Source organism: Pseudophryne corroboree, chromosome 2 (assembly GCF_028390025.1).
Source record: "Pseudophryne corroboree isolate aPseCor3 chromosome 2, aPseCor3.hap2, whole genome shotgun sequence".
Classification (NCBI taxonomy): domain Eukaryota; kingdom Metazoa; phylum Chordata; class Amphibia; order Anura; family Myobatrachidae; genus Pseudophryne; species Pseudophryne corroboree.
Genome location: NC_086445.1, coordinates 993964570 through 993980149, shown reverse-complemented (window position 1 = coordinate 993980149; position 15580 = coordinate 993964570). Strand labels below are relative to the sequence as shown.

The 15580-nt window shown below is 46.9% G+C and overlaps 1 protein-coding gene across 3 annotated transcripts in view; it reads left to right on the top strand.

Moving 5' to 3' along the window:
- Nucleotides 1-14359, top strand: part of EPCIP (exosomal polycystin 1 interacting protein) — a 32762-nt gene extending 18403 nt beyond the window's left edge. For all 3 annotated transcript variants that reach the window (XM_063956454.1, XM_063956453.1, XM_063956455.1), the window contains one exon: nucleotides 11998-14359. In XM_063956454.1, the coding sequence (XP_063812524.1) occupies nucleotides 12067-12729 (663 nt within the window). In that variant the 5' untranslated portion in view covers nucleotides 11998-12066 and the 3' untranslated portion in view covers nucleotides 12730-14359. The remainder of the gene's footprint in view (nucleotides 1-11997) is intronic.
- The last annotated feature ends 1221 nt before the right edge of the window (nucleotides 14360-15580 follow it).

The window sequence follows — 15580 nt, the reverse complement described above, 5'->3', positions numbered from 1 at the left end:
TACAAGGTCAGCCATGCCTACCTAAGGTAAGGGCAGGTCCGGAGCCGGCCCTAAGCAATATGATGCCCTAGGCAAGCTTTTGGCTGGTGCCTCCTAGCACCGCCGCTAGTTCCTCCTCTGACCCTGCACCCCTTTCCCAGCACCATCACCCCTCACCCATAGCAGTGCTAATTTTGGTGCTCCTACCCCCTATATTTTAAATAGGTACAGTGCACACATTCAGCATACAGCCCAAAAAGGGGCGTGTTCTTGCTGGAAAGGGGCATGGACATGCAATAATACCCCCAATTCAAATTACACCACACAGTAGTGCAACTTTATTCATATTTTATCATGCGATAGTATTCCTAATTCACGTTACATCACACAGTAGTGCCACTTTACCTTATATTAGAGATGTGCACTTGAAATTTTTCGGGTTTTGTGTTTTGGTTTTGGGTTCGGTTCCGCGGCCGTGTTTTGGGTTCGACCGCGTTTTGGCAAAACCTCACCGAATTTTTTTTGTCGGATTCGGGTGTGTTTTGGATTCGGGTGTTTTTTTCAAAAAACACTAAAAAACAGCTTAAATCATAGAATTTGGGGGTCATTTTGATCCCATAGTATTATTAACCTCAATAACCATAATTTCCACTCATTTTCAGTCTATTCTGAATACCTCACACCTCACAATATTATTTTTAGTCCTAAAATTTGCACCGAGGTCGCTGGATGACTAAGCTAAGCGACCCTAGTGGCCGACACAAACACCTGGCCCATCTAGGAGTGGCACTGCAGTGTCACGCAGGATGGCCCTTCCAAAAAACCCTCCCCAAACAGCACATGACGCAAAGAAAAAAAGAGGCGCAATGAGGTAGCTGTGTGAGTAAGATAAGCGACCCTAGTGGCCGACACAAACACCTGGCCCATCTAGGAGTGGCACTGCAGTGTCACGCAGGATGGCCCTTCCAAAAAACCCTCCCCAAACAGCACATGACGCAAAGAAAAAAAGAGGCGCAATGAGGTAGCTGTGTGAGTAAGATAAGCGACCCTAGTGGCCGACACAAACACCTGGCCCATCTAGGAGTGGCACTGCAGTGTCACGCAGGATGTCCCTTCCAAAAAACCCTCCCCAAACAGCACATGACGCAAAGAAAAAAAGAGGCGCAATGAGGTAGCTGTGTGAGTAAGATAAGCGACCCTAGTGGCCGACACAAACACCGGGCCCATCTAGGAGTGGCACTGCAGTGTCACGCAGGATGTCCCTTCCAAAAAACCCTCCCCAAACAGCACATGAGGCAAAGAAAAAAAGAGGCGCAATGAGGTAGCTGTGTGAGTAAGATAAGCGACCCTAGTGGCCGACACAAACACCGGGCCCATCTAGGAGTGGCACTGCAGTGTCACGCAGGATGTCCCTTCCAAAAAACCCTCCCCAAACAGCACATGACGCAAAGAAAAAAAGAGGCGCAATGAGGTAGCTGTGTGAGTAAGATAAGCGACCCTAGTGGCCGACACAAACACCGGGCCCATCTAGGAGTGGCACTGCAGTGTCACGCAGGATGTCCCTTCCAAAAAACCCTCCCCAAACAGCACATGACGCAAAGAAAAAAAGAGGCGCAATGAGGTAGCTGTGTGAGTAAGATAAGCGACCCTAGTGGCCGACACAAACACCGGGCCCATCTAGGAGTGGCACTGCAGTGTCACGCAGGATGGCCCTTCCAAAAAACCCTCCCCAAACAGCACATGACGCAAAGAAAAAAAGAGGCGCAATGAGGTAGCTGTGTGAGTAAGATAAGCGACCCTAGTGGCCGACACAAACACCTGGCCCATCTAGGAGTGGCACTGCAGTGTCACGCAGGATGTCCCTTCCAAAAAACCCTCCCCAAACAGCACATGACGCAAAGAAAAAAAGAGGCGCAATGAGGTAGCTGTGTGAGTAAGATAAGCGACCCTAGTGGCCGACACAAACACCGGGCCCATCTAGGAGTGGCACTGCAGTGTCACGCAGGATGGCCCTTCCAAAAAACACTCCCCAAACAGCACATGACGCAAAGAAAAAAAGAGGCGCAATGAGGTAGCTGTGTGAGTAAGATAAGCGACCCTAGTGGCCGACACAAACACCGGGCCCATCTAGGAGTGGCACTGCAGTGTCACGCAGGATGGCCCTTCCAAAAAACACTCCCCAAACTGCACATGACGCAAAGAAAAATTAAAGAAAAAAGAGGTGCAAGATGGAATTGTCCTTGGGCCCTCCCACCCACCCTTATGTTGTATAAACAGGACATGCACACTTTAACCAACCCATCATTTCAGTGACAGGGTCTGCCACACGACTGTGACTGAAATGACGGGTTGGTTTGGACCCCCACCAAAAAAGAAGCAATTAATCTCTCCTTGCACAAACTGGCTCTACAGAGGCAAGATGTCCACCTCATCATCATCCTCCGATATATCACCGTGTACATCCCCCTCCTCACAGATTATCAATTCGTCCCCACTGGAATCTACCATCTCAGCTCCCTGTGTACTTTGTGGAGGCAATTGCTGCTGGTCAATGTCTCCACGGAGGAATTGATTATAATTCATTTTAATGAACATCATCTTCTCCACATTTTCTGGAAGTAACCTCGTACGCCGATTGCTGACAAGGTGAGCGGCGGCACTAAACACTCTTTCGGAGTACACACTTGTGGGAGGGCAACTTAGGTAGAATAAAGCCAGTTTGTGCAAGGGCCTCCAAATTGCCTCTTTTTCCTGCCAGTATAAGTACGGACTGTGTGACGTGCCTACTTGGATGCGGTCACTCATATAATCCTCCACCATTCTTTCAATGGGGAGAGAATCATATGCAGTGACAGTAGACGACATGTCCGTAATCGTTGACAGGTCCTTCAGTCCGGACCAGATGTCAGCATCAGCAGTCGCTCCAGACTGCCCTGCATCACCGCCAGCGGGTGGGCTCGGAATTCTGAGCCTTTTCCTCGCACCCCCAGTTGCGGGAGAATGTGAAGGAGGAAATGTTGACAGGTCGCGTTCCGCTTGACTTGACAATTTTCTCACCAGCAGGTCTTTGAACCCCAGCAGACTTGTGTCTGCCGGAAAGAGAGATCCAAGGTAGGTTTTAAATCTAGGATCGAGCACGGTGGCCAAAATGTAGTGCTCTGATTTCAACAGATTGACCACCCGTGAATCCTTGTTAAGCGAATTAAGGGCTCCATCCACAAGTCCCACATGCCTAGCGGAATCGCTCCGTGTTAGCTCCTCCTTCAATGTCTCCAGCTTCTTCTGCAAAAGCCTGATGAGGGGAATGACCTGACTCAGGCTGGCAGTGTCTGAACTGACTTCACGTGTGGCAAGTTCAAAGGGCAGCAGAACCTTGCACAACGTTGAAATCATTCTCCACTGCGCTTGAGTCAGGTGCATTCCACCTCCTATATCGTGCTGAATTGTATAGGCTTGAATGGCCTTTTGCTGCTCCTCCAACCTCTGAAGCATATATAGGGTTGAATTCCACCTCGTTACCACTTCTTGCTTCAGATGATGGCTGGGCAGGTTCAGGCATTTTTGGTGTTGCTCCAGTCTTCTGTACGTGGTGCCTGTACGCCGAAAGTGTCCCGCAATTCTTCTGGCCACCGACAGCATCTCTTGCACGCCCCTGTCGTTTTTTAAAAAATTCTGCACCACCAAATTCAAGGTATGTGCAAAACATGGGACGTGCTGGAATTTGCCCATATTTAATGCACACACAATATTGCTGGCGTTGTCCGATGCCACAAATCCACAGGAGAGTCCAATTGGGGTAAGCCATTCCGCGATGATCTTCCTCAGTTGCCGTAAGAGGTTTTCAGCTGTGTGCGTATTCTGGAAACCGGTGATACAAAGCGTAGCCTGCCTAGGAAAGAGTTGGCGTTTGCGAGATGCTGCTACTGGTGCCGCCGCTGCTGTTCTTGCGGCGGGAGTCCATACATCTACCCAGTGGGCTGTCACAGTCATATAGTCCTGACCCTGCCCTGCTCCACTTGTCCACATGTCCGTGGTTAAGTGGACATTGGGTACAGCTGCATTTTTTAGGACACTGGTGACTCTTTTTCTGAGGTCTGTGTACATTTTCGGTATCGCCTGCCTAGAGAAATGGAACCTAGATGGTATTTGGTACCGGGGACACAGTACCTCCAACAAGTCTCTAGTTGGCTCTGCAGTAATGATGGATACCGGAACCACGTTTCTCACCACCCAGGATGCCAAGGCCTCAGTTATCCGCTTTGCAGCAGGATGACTGCTGTGATATTTCATCTTCCTCGCAAAGGACTGTTGGACAGTCAATTGCTTGGTGGAAGTAGTGAAAGTGGTCTTACGATTTCCCCTCTGGGATGACCATCGACTCCCAGCAGCAACAACAGCAGCGCCAGCAGCAGTAGGCGTTACACGCAAGGATGCATCGGAGGAATCCCAGGCAGGAGAGGAATCGTCAGAATTGCCAGTGACATGGCCTGCAGGACTATTGGCATTCCTGGGGAAGGAGGAAATTGACACTGAGGGAGTTGGTGGGGTGGTTTGCGTGAGCTTGGTTACAAGAGGAAGGGATTTACTGGTCAGTGGACTGCTTCCGCTGTCGCCCAAAGTTTTTGAACTTGTCACTGACTTATTATGAATGCGCTGCAGGTGACGTATAAGGGAGGATGTTCCGAGGTGGTTAACGTCCTTACCCCTACTTATTACAGCTTGACAAAGGCAACACACGGCTTGACAAATGTTGTCCGCATTTCTGTTGAAATACTTCCACACCGAAGAGCTGATTTTTTTGGTATTTTCACCAGGCATGTCAACGGCCATATTCCTCCCACGGACAACAGGTGTCTCCCCGGGTGCCTGACTTAAACAAACCACCTCACCATCAGAATCCTCCTTGTCAATTTCCTCCCCAGCGCCAGCAACACCCATATCCTCCTCATCCTGGTGTACTTCAACACTGACATCTTCAATCTGACTATCAGGAACTGGACTGCGGGTGCTCCTTCCAGCACTTGCAGGGGGCGTGCAAATGGTGGAAGGCGCATGCTCTTCACGTCCAGTGTTGGGAAGGTCAGGCATCGCAACCGACACAATTGGACTCTCCTTGTGGATTTGGGATTTCGAAGAACGCACAGTTCTTTGCGGTGCTTTTGCCAGCTTGAGTCTTTTCATTTTTCTAGCGAGAGGCTGAGTGCTTCCATCCTCATGTGAAGCTGAACCACTAGCCATGAACATAGGCCAGGGCCTCAGCCGTTCCTTGCCACTCCGTGTGGTAAATGGCATATTGGCAAGTTTACGCTTCTCCTCCGACAATTTTATTTTAGATTTTGGAGTCCTTTTTTTACTGATATTTGGTGTTTTGGATTTTACATGCTCTGTACTATGACATTGGGCATCGGCCTTGGCAGACGACGTTGCTGGCATTTCATCGTCTCGGCCATGACTAGTGGCAGCAGCTTCAGCACGAGGTGGAAGTGGATCTTGATCTTTCCCTAATTTTGGAACCTCAACATTTTTGTTCTCCATATTTTAATAGGCACAACTAAAAGGCACCTCAGGTAAACAATGGAGATGGATGGATACTAGTATACTTATGGATGGACGAGCGACTGCCGACACAGAGGTAGCTACAGCCGTGGACTACCGTACTGTGTCTGCTGCTAATATAGACTGGATGATAATGAGATGAAATCAATATATATATATATATAATATCACACTAGTACTGCAGCCGGACAGGTAGATATATTTATTATGTAATGACTGATGACGGACCTGCTGGACACTGTCAGCTCAGCAGCACCGCAGACTGCTACAGTAAGCTACTATAGTAGTATGTATAAAGAAGAAAGAAAAAAAAAACCACGGGTAGGTGGTATACAATTATGGATGGACGAGCGACTGCCGACACAGAGGTAGCTACAGCCGTGGACTACCGTACTGTGTCTGCTGCTAATATAGACTGGATGATAATGAGATGAAATCAATATATATATATATATATATATATAATATCACACTAGTACTGCAGCCGGACAGGTAGATATATTTATTATGTAATGACTGATGACGGACCTGCTGGACACTGTCAGCTCAGCAGCACCGCAGACTGCTACAGTAAGCTACTATAGTAGTATGTATAAAGAAGAAAGAAAAAAAAAAAAACACGGGTAGGTGGTATACAATTATGGATGGACGAGCGACTGCCGACACAGAGGTAGCTACAGCCGTGGACTATTGTACTGTGTCTGCTGCTAATATAGACTGGATGATAATTAGATGAAATCAATATATATATATATATAATATCACACCAGTACTGCAGCCGGAAAGGTAGATATATTTATTATGTAATGACTGATGACGGACCTGCTGGACACTGTCAGCTCAGCAGCACCGCAGACTGCTACAGTAAGCTACTATAGTAGTATGTATAAAGAAGAAAGAAAAAAAAAAAAACCACGGGTAGGTGGTATACAATTATGGATGGACTGCCGAGTGCCGACACAGAGGTAGCTACAGCCGTGGACTACCGTACTGTGTCTGCTGATAATATAGACTGGATGATAATGAGATGAAATCAATATATATGTATATATAATATCACTAGTACTGCAGCCGGACAGGTATATATATTTATTATGTAATGACTGATGACGGACCTGCTGGACACTGTCAGCTCAGCAGCACCGCAGACTGCTACAGTAAGCTACTATAGTAGTATGTATAAAGAAGAAAGAAAAAAAAAACCACGGGTAGGTGGTATACAATTATGGATGGACGAGCGACTGCCGACACAGAGGTAGCTACAGCCGTGGACTACCGTACTGTGTCTGCTGCTAATATAGACTGGATGATAATTAGATGAAATCAATATATATATATATAATATCACACTAGTACTGCAGCCGGACAGGTAGATATATTTATTATGTAATGACTGATGACGGACCTGCTGGACACTGTCAACTCAGCAGCACCGCAGACTGCTACAGTAAGCTACTATAGTAGTATGTATAAAGAAGAAAGAAAAGAAAAAAACCACGGGTAGGTGGTATACAATTATGGATGGACTGCCGAGTGCCGACACAGAGGTAGCTACAGCCGTGGACTACCGTACTGTGTCTGCTGATAATATAGACTGGATGATAATGAGATGAAATCAATATATATGTATATATAATATCACTAGTACTGCAGCCGGACAGGTATATATATTTATTATGTAATGACTGATGACGGAGCTGCTGGACACTGTCAGCTCAGCAGCACCGCAGACTGCTACAGTAAGCTACTATAGTAGTATGTATAAAGAAGAAAGAAAAAAAAAAACCACGGGTAGGTGGTATACAATTATGGATGGACTGCCGAGTGCCGACACAGAGGTAGCTACAGCCGTGGACTAACGTACTGTGTCTGCTGATAATATAGACTGGATGATAATGAGATGAAATCAATATATATGTATATATAATATCACTAGTACTGCAGCCGGACAGGTATATATATTTATTATGTAATGACTGATGACGGACCTGCTGGACACTGTCAGCTCAGCAGCACCGCAGACTGCTACAGTAAGCTACTATAGTAGTATGTATAAAGAAGAAAGAAAAAAAAAAAAAACACGGGTAGGTGCTAGGTGGTATACAATATTATATATATATTATATACAATTATATATATATATATATATATATATATATTAAACTCATAAACTGGTGGTGATTATTAAACTGGTGGTCAGGTCACTGGTCACACTATCAGCAACTTGCAAGTAGTACTCCTGAGTCCTAAGCAGACAATCACAATATATATTATACTGGTGGTCAGTGTGGTCACAAACAATGGCAGTGTGGCACTCTGGCAGCAAAAGTGTGCACTGTACGTTATATGTACTCCTGAGTCCTGAGTCCTGCTCTCAGACTCTAACTGCTCCCCACTGTCAGTGTCTCCCCCACAAGTCAGATAATACAGTCACACTATCTCTATCACTTCAGCAAGTACTAGTAGTAGTAGTACTCCTCCTAATGCTCCCCAAAATTACTACTGTGTCTCTCTCTGTCTCACTCTCTTCTCGAATCTCTATAAACGGAGAGGACGCCAGCCACATCCTCTCCCTATGAATCTCAATGCACGTGTGAAAATGGCGGCGACGCGCGGCTCCTTATATAGAATCCGAGTCTCGCGATAGAATCCGAGCCTCGCGAGAATCCGACAGCGTGATGATGACGTTCGGGCGCGCTCGGGTTAACCGAGCAAGGCGGGAAGATCCGAGTCGCTCGGACCCGTGTAAAAAAAACTGAAGTTCGGGCAGGTTCGGATTCCGAGGAACCGAACCCGCTCATCTCTACCTTATATACGTTACTCCACACAGTAGTGCTCCTTATTCACATTACATCACACTGAATTGCTCTTTATTCACATAAAACCACACCACACTGTGGCTGTATCTGCATACGACATGCTACATTACAGTGATTTCCAGGAATACACTGTAACGTAGCATTTTGTATGCATATTCAGCCACAGTCACACACAGAATATAGGCATGCCGCATATCATTTGAATCAGCAGAAGCTGCTGGTGCCCCTAGGCATATCAAATGCCCTAGGCATTTGCCTAGTTTGCCTATGCCTAGGGCCGGCTCTGGGCAGGTCCCTCAGGCAGTGGGGCCCACCCTGCTCTCTGCACTGGTCCATTAATCCAACATTGCTCAAAATGGTCTGCAGGGGAAGCCAGGGGATAACGCATTGCTGGTCTGGGCAGCAGTGGGCCCCTTAGTCCTCAATGCACCTGCTGCACCAATGGTACTAGAAATGAACAGCTCCCTGTTCCCCAAGGGTCAGTGATAAAAGTTGTTATAACAGTCCCACTTGTAGGTCTATTTATTATCAATGCGATCTGGACACAATATTAGCGCCTAGAATCTCATCGCAGTATGCGAGTACATCGCGCAGATGTATGAATGGACAGGCACAGGAACTCCGAAAAGAGCCCATCCAGCGATGTGATCGCCAAATAATTGAGATCCCATCGCTGAAAAAGAAACTAAGGATGACCCCCTGGAGACGTAGCTAGGCTGCGTATGCAGGCGATGCACCGCCATTTTTCGGGTTGCAGTGAGCACGTGTGATGTCACGTAGCCGCCCCAAAAAAGCTCTGACCCCCTTTCGCAACCACGCCCGCTACTCCTGCCCAAAATGCCCGCTGCTGTGACCGCGCTGTGATTGCACGCGCACTTTGATTGCATGCACACTGTCACTGTGGCGCATTTTTGCAAAAACCACACAGAATGAGCCGAAATTCACATTATAGCACACAGAATGAGCCGAAATTCACATTATACCACACGGTATGAGCCGAAATTCACATTATACCACATGGTGTGAGCCGTTCACATTATACCATATAGTATGAGCCAAATTCACATTATAGCACACGGTATGAGCCGAAATTCACATTATAGCACACAGAATGAGCCGAAATTCACATTATAGCACATAGAATGAGCCGAAATTCACATTATAGCACACAGAATAAGACGAAATTCACATTATAGCACACGGAATGAGACGAAATTCACATTATAGCAAACAGAATGAGCTGAAATTCACATTATACCACATGGTATGAGCAGAACTTCACATTATACCACACGGTATGAGCCGAAATTCACATTATACCACATGGTGTGAGCCGTTCACATTATACCATACAGTATGAGCCAAAATTCACATTATAGCACATGGTATGAGCCGAAATTCACATTGTAGCACACAGAATGAGCAGAAATTCACATTATAGCACATAGAATGAGCCAAAATTCACATTATAGCACACAGAATGAGACAAAATTCACATTATAGCACACAGAATGAGCAGAAATTCACATATGCCACATGGTATGATCTACAATTCAGGGGCAGGGAGAGTGACAGCAGCTGCATAGGGACAGGGAGAGTGACAGAGAGACAGTGACAGCAGGGACACTGACAGAGAGTGACAGGAAGAGTGATAGCAGGGACAGTGACAGAGAGAGTGACAGCAGGGACAGTGACAGAGAGTGACAGCAGGGACAGTGAGAGTGACAGCAGGGACAGAGAGAGTGACAGCAGGGACAGTGACAGAGAGAGTGACAGCAGGGACAGAGAGAGTGACAGCAGGGACAGTGACAGAGAGAGTGACAGCAGGGACAGTGAGAGTGATAGCAGGGACAGTGACAGATAGAGTGACAGGGACATAGCGAAGCAGGGTAAGAGTACCTGAGCAGCGAAGGGTAGTGTAGTCGGCAGCGGTGTGGAGTTGATGGCCCTGGGCAGCGGAGGAGGGGGCGGCGGCAGTGAGGAGGACGTGGGAGGCGGCGGTGTGCAGGACGTGGCCGGCGGCGGCAGCGGTGAGGAGAATGGCAAGTTTGTGTCAGCAGGGGGGAGGGATGCGATCATAACTGTGTTGCGGCGGAGTCTTCTTGTTGCAGGCGGGGGTGTATGATTTTGAATTGGCGGGGGTGCGATCGTAACTACAGATGGGTCCATGTTTAACTTGACCTTTAATAGGATTAACTGAGGCTGGGCAGTCGGACTTAATCTCCTGCTGTAATGACTTAATCCCCTGCTGTATTGTTCTCTGTATTGTATTGCAGCTGAGAACAATAGATGAAGGGTTTATGTTAATAAACCATGTTGTGCCTAGGTGCAGCAAACTAGCCAAGATAACCATGGACCCATCTGTATAGTGCTTGGTGCAGGACGGCAAATACAGCACTGCAGTTACGATCGCACCCTCGCCGACTCAAAATCATACACCCCCTGCCTACAACAAGATTCCATCCGCCGCGGCACAGTTACAATCACACCCAACCCAAACCCCCTTCCCCGACCAGCAGGTGCGAGTGCGCCGTGGCCGGGCCCATTCTGTCTGACACATTGACAGTGTCAGTGACAGTGTCATGAAGGAAATGCAGCAGGTGCGAGGTGTGCGGCTCTTGTTTGATGTCACCCGATTGAAAGGTGACACCCGGGTGCGGGCCGCACCCCCCCGCACCTGCCTCATGATGCCTAAATACATGCCAGGGAATATTATTATTTAAGAGAAGCTGCTTCTAAAGGGGAATGTGTAGGGGACTGATGGCATATAAAGAGCATGAGGAGAGGTCTATTGGCACATAAGGGGCCTCTGGAGGGTCCTGATGATGCATAAGGGGCTTCTGGAGGGGTCTGAGTGCACATAAGGTACATTTGCAGGGGTTTGATGGCATAATAGTGGCTTGTGGGGCGGTCTGAGGGGCATCTGAGAATTAAGTTCTGATGCCCATAACCCTCATTATATGTTTATGTCCATCACTGCCCCTTATATATTTTATGCCCATCATCCCCCTACTATATTGTATGCCCATCACCCCCAGTATATATTCTATGTCTATCAGGACCCTTCTTTTTAATGTATTTTATAACCCAATACCCTCCTTTAAAATAAATGTTCCTTTTCATTTTTATTTTATAGGTTGCTGGCTGTTCTTTCCTTATGCTGGGCATAAACGCTACTATTATCTTTCCAGTCCACCCTGTATGGTGGATCACCAAAATAATTGTTCAGTGTATGTACGCAATCAATCCAAAATTTTCGACTGATCATTTGGCCATGCCGGATCATTCAACATGTCCATCTGATGCAATATTTACTAAATTATAAGTTGCCGGCATCGGCCAGTGTATGCCCTGTTGTGGCCGACCGATGGACATTTCCCCTGTTACTTCACTTGGGCAGGTGTTGAAGGCAACATTGATGATTATATTGTGGTTGATCCTTTGATTGTCAAAGCCTTCCGTGAAGTGGTGGGAAGATAACTATAGTCATTAATCTCCCACCACCCTGCTTGGCTAGTTATGTCCCTGCCCAGCATCTGTGCATGCTCAAAGCTCTTATTCTTCATATCTCCGGGAAGATATAATGATGTGTTTTGACCCATAATTCATTAAGATAATGAAAACTGTTCACTCTTCTATCTAGATAAAGACTGGCCACTGCAGCCTCCGATGGATAGAGCTGAGCGATTTGAAGGCTGGCGTATACAGTATTATGAGATCCATGTCCTTCTACAGACACCATCTCCTCTTACTTGGCTTCCTGAGTTTCTGCTCTACAAAAAATCTTGCAAACAGTCAAAACCATACGTTGATATTCTCCAAGGACAACAACGTCCGCAACTGCAGCTGCTCCTCGGACATCAAAAGCTGCGACTACAGCCTGGCCAACCTGGAGTGTAGCTGTAAGACCATCGCCCTGCCGAAGAACAAGACCGGCTCCAGGCTGATCCACAGTGGTGAGCTGACCGTCTGGTTCTCCGACATCCTCACTCTGGGAAAGCTGGTTAACTTCACGTTCGTACATAATTTAAAACTTTCTCTGTGCGGAGCAGCTACCCTGCCGGCGGAATACCTGGCCATCCTGGGGCTCCGTCACCTGCGTGTGCAGGCTGACGCTACACGTGAACAGAGCCTGACGATACAGAACAATAGTAGCGAGCAAGAGGACAAGGACAGGCTGTGCCAAGTGTCCACAGACAAGACATCCCCATTTCACCTCTCTTACCTAGACACCTCCTTGTTTAATGGACTTCCCTTGTTAAAATCATACAGTGTGGAGAATGTTTCAAGTATAACGAAGCACTTTCCAAACCTGCCCTTCTCTGGCGTCATTGCAGCCACAAATAAGAGTTACATTGTGACTTTAATTTACTGATGGCCAGAGAGAGCTTTAACTGCAATACTGGCTTAGAGTGCCACTTAGCAACATTGTACCCCAGCTAAAAGCTCTATAACATGGACTAGAACTATAACATTCGGGGGCTGCAATCGGTTTTGTGGGCTGCATGTGGCCCTCTTCCTTTCCATTCAGAGCCCTCTAGTACTTTTACCGCTTTCAGGGCGTGATTCAGACAATTTAGATTTGGGTGGGGTGCGCTTAAAGTGAAATCTAAATTGCAGAGTAAAAATAAAGCTGCCTAACATCTGTGGGCTACATGCTAACGCAGCCAGTATTTACCCGGCACAGAAACAATATACAGTAAATGCATTTGCTCCCCTTGCATGGCAGCATGGTTTGTTAGGGGCCCCATACACTAGAGCGATAATGCCTGATTTCAGCCCAATTCGAGCATTCGGCCCGATATATTGGATGAAGGGGGTAATTCCAAGTTGATCACAGCAGGAATTTTTTTTAGCAGTTGGGCAAAACCATGTGCACTGCAGGGGAGGCAGATATAACATGTGCAGAGAGAGTTAGATTTGGGTGGGTTATTTTGTTTCTGTGCAGGGTGAATACTGGCTGCTTTATTTTTACACTGCAATTTAGATTGTAGATTGAACTCACCACACCCAAATCTAATTCTCTCTGCACATGTTATATCTGCCTCCCCTGCAGTGCACATGGGGGGTAATTCCAAGTTGATCGCAGCAGGAATTTTTTTAGCAGTTGGGCAAAACCATGTGCAGTGCAGGGGAGGCAGATATAACATGTGCAGAGAGAGTTAGATTTGGGTGGGTTATTTTGTTTCTGTGCAGGGTAAATACTGGCTGCTTTATTTTTACACTGCAATTTAGATTGCAGATTGAACTCACCGCACCCAAATCTAACTCTCTCTGCACATGTTATATCTGCCTCCCCTGCAGTGCACATGGTTTTGTCCAACTGCTAAAAAATTTCCTGCTGCGATCAACTTGGAATTACCCCCAAAATCGGGCATTTTTGTTAGGTATTTCCAATCCGATGCGCGTTCCCGTGAGCATTGGATCGGATTCTCCAGATTGAATGTGCTGCACATTCAATCACGTCCGACCAGGGGGCATGGCTGGGATTGCCCAGGATACATCGTATGCAAAAGTACAGCATCCGATGTATCTTGGGCGATCCTGCGCCCCGGGATGCTGCTGGGGTGATCGCCTGCGACATGTGGTCGCATACGTGTATGGGGCCCTTTACAGACACAAAGTTACTGTAAGTGAAAAACCAGACAGCAGCGACATTTGCATATTTTTGCACAGCCGCTGCGTACGCACTGGCAGCTGCAAATGCATTTCTGTACACCTCTGATTCAGGCCCTCAGGGGCAGGCTACACACCCCTTTATACATACAGCTATTTGGGACCGGTTATAGGTACATCCTAAAATACTGAGTTAGCCGTTCTGAATATGATTCTGCAGATTGAAAGTTGGAAAACAAAATTTGGATTTCTCTAAATGAGAAATGTATTTACATAGTTACTGTGCAGGATACATAAGAGTTGTTCATTAGGCTCAATCTCACTGAGCGATACAGCAATCTGAACATGTCTGACACAACGGAATATTAAAACACTGTTCTTGAAAAGGATGAATGTCTCGCTTTTACACTATGCAGCTGAGATTAGGCTGTGCACCAGACGTGAAACTAGAACATCTGAGGAACGCGTATTACATGTGTTTGCATTGCGCAAGCTGAGAGCATGTCAACACCAGAACTTGTCATGGTCTTAATGGGTATGGCTCATTAGGTCGACCACACTTAGGTCGACAGTCATTAGGTTGATCACTATTATTCGACATGCATTTGGTCGACATGGTCATTAGGTCAACATGAAAAAGGTCGACATGAGTTTTTTTAACTTTTTTGGTGTTGTTTTTTCGTAAAGTGACGGGGAACCCCAATTAGTGCACTGTGTCCCCTCGCATGGCTCGCTTCGCTCGCCATGCTTCGGGCAAGGTACCGTTCCCAATCGTAGTCCACGTGGATCGTAAAGTATGAAAAAGTCAAAAAATGGTAAAAAAAAGTGAAAAACTCATGTCAGCCTTTTTTCCACATCGATCTAGTGACCATGTCGACCTAATACATGTCGTCCAATAGTGGTCGACCTAATCACTGTCGACCTAAGTGCTGTCAACCAAATGACCGTATCCCGTCTTAATTGCAACATTCAGAATGTCGAAGGGGACAAATGGGCATTTTCAATTACCGGAGGCAGCGTGATTCAATTAGCGGGTATTCACATCATCCCTGAGAAAAAGGCACAAATGGGGGTTCAAGCGCAGGGAAAACCTATTGATTCCGCAATTGGGGAGGTAGTTGGGCTCTTAGTATTCAGTATAAAGGTAGCGCTCCAAGGGCCTAATTCAGATCTGTTCGCTCGCTAGCTATTTTTTGCAGCGCTGCGAACAGATAGACGCCGCCTATAGGGGAGTGTATTTTAGCTTTGCAAGTGTGTGAACGCCTGTGCAACCGAGCTGTACAAAAACAGTTTGTGCAGTTTCTGAGTAGCTCTGACCTTACTCAGCCGCTGAGATCACTTCAGCCTGTCCGGTCCCTGAATTGACGTCAGACACCCGCCCTGCAAACGCCTGGACACGCCTGCGTTTTTCCAAATGCTCCCAGAAAACGGTCAGTTGCCACCCACAAACGCCCTTTTCCTGTCAATCACCTTGCGTTCGGCTGTACGAATGGATTTTTCGCTAGAACCAGTGCACAGCAACGATCCACTTTGTACAAGTACAACGCGCCTGCGCATTGCGGTGCATACGCATGCGCAGTAGTTACCTGATCGATGCACAGCGAAAAACG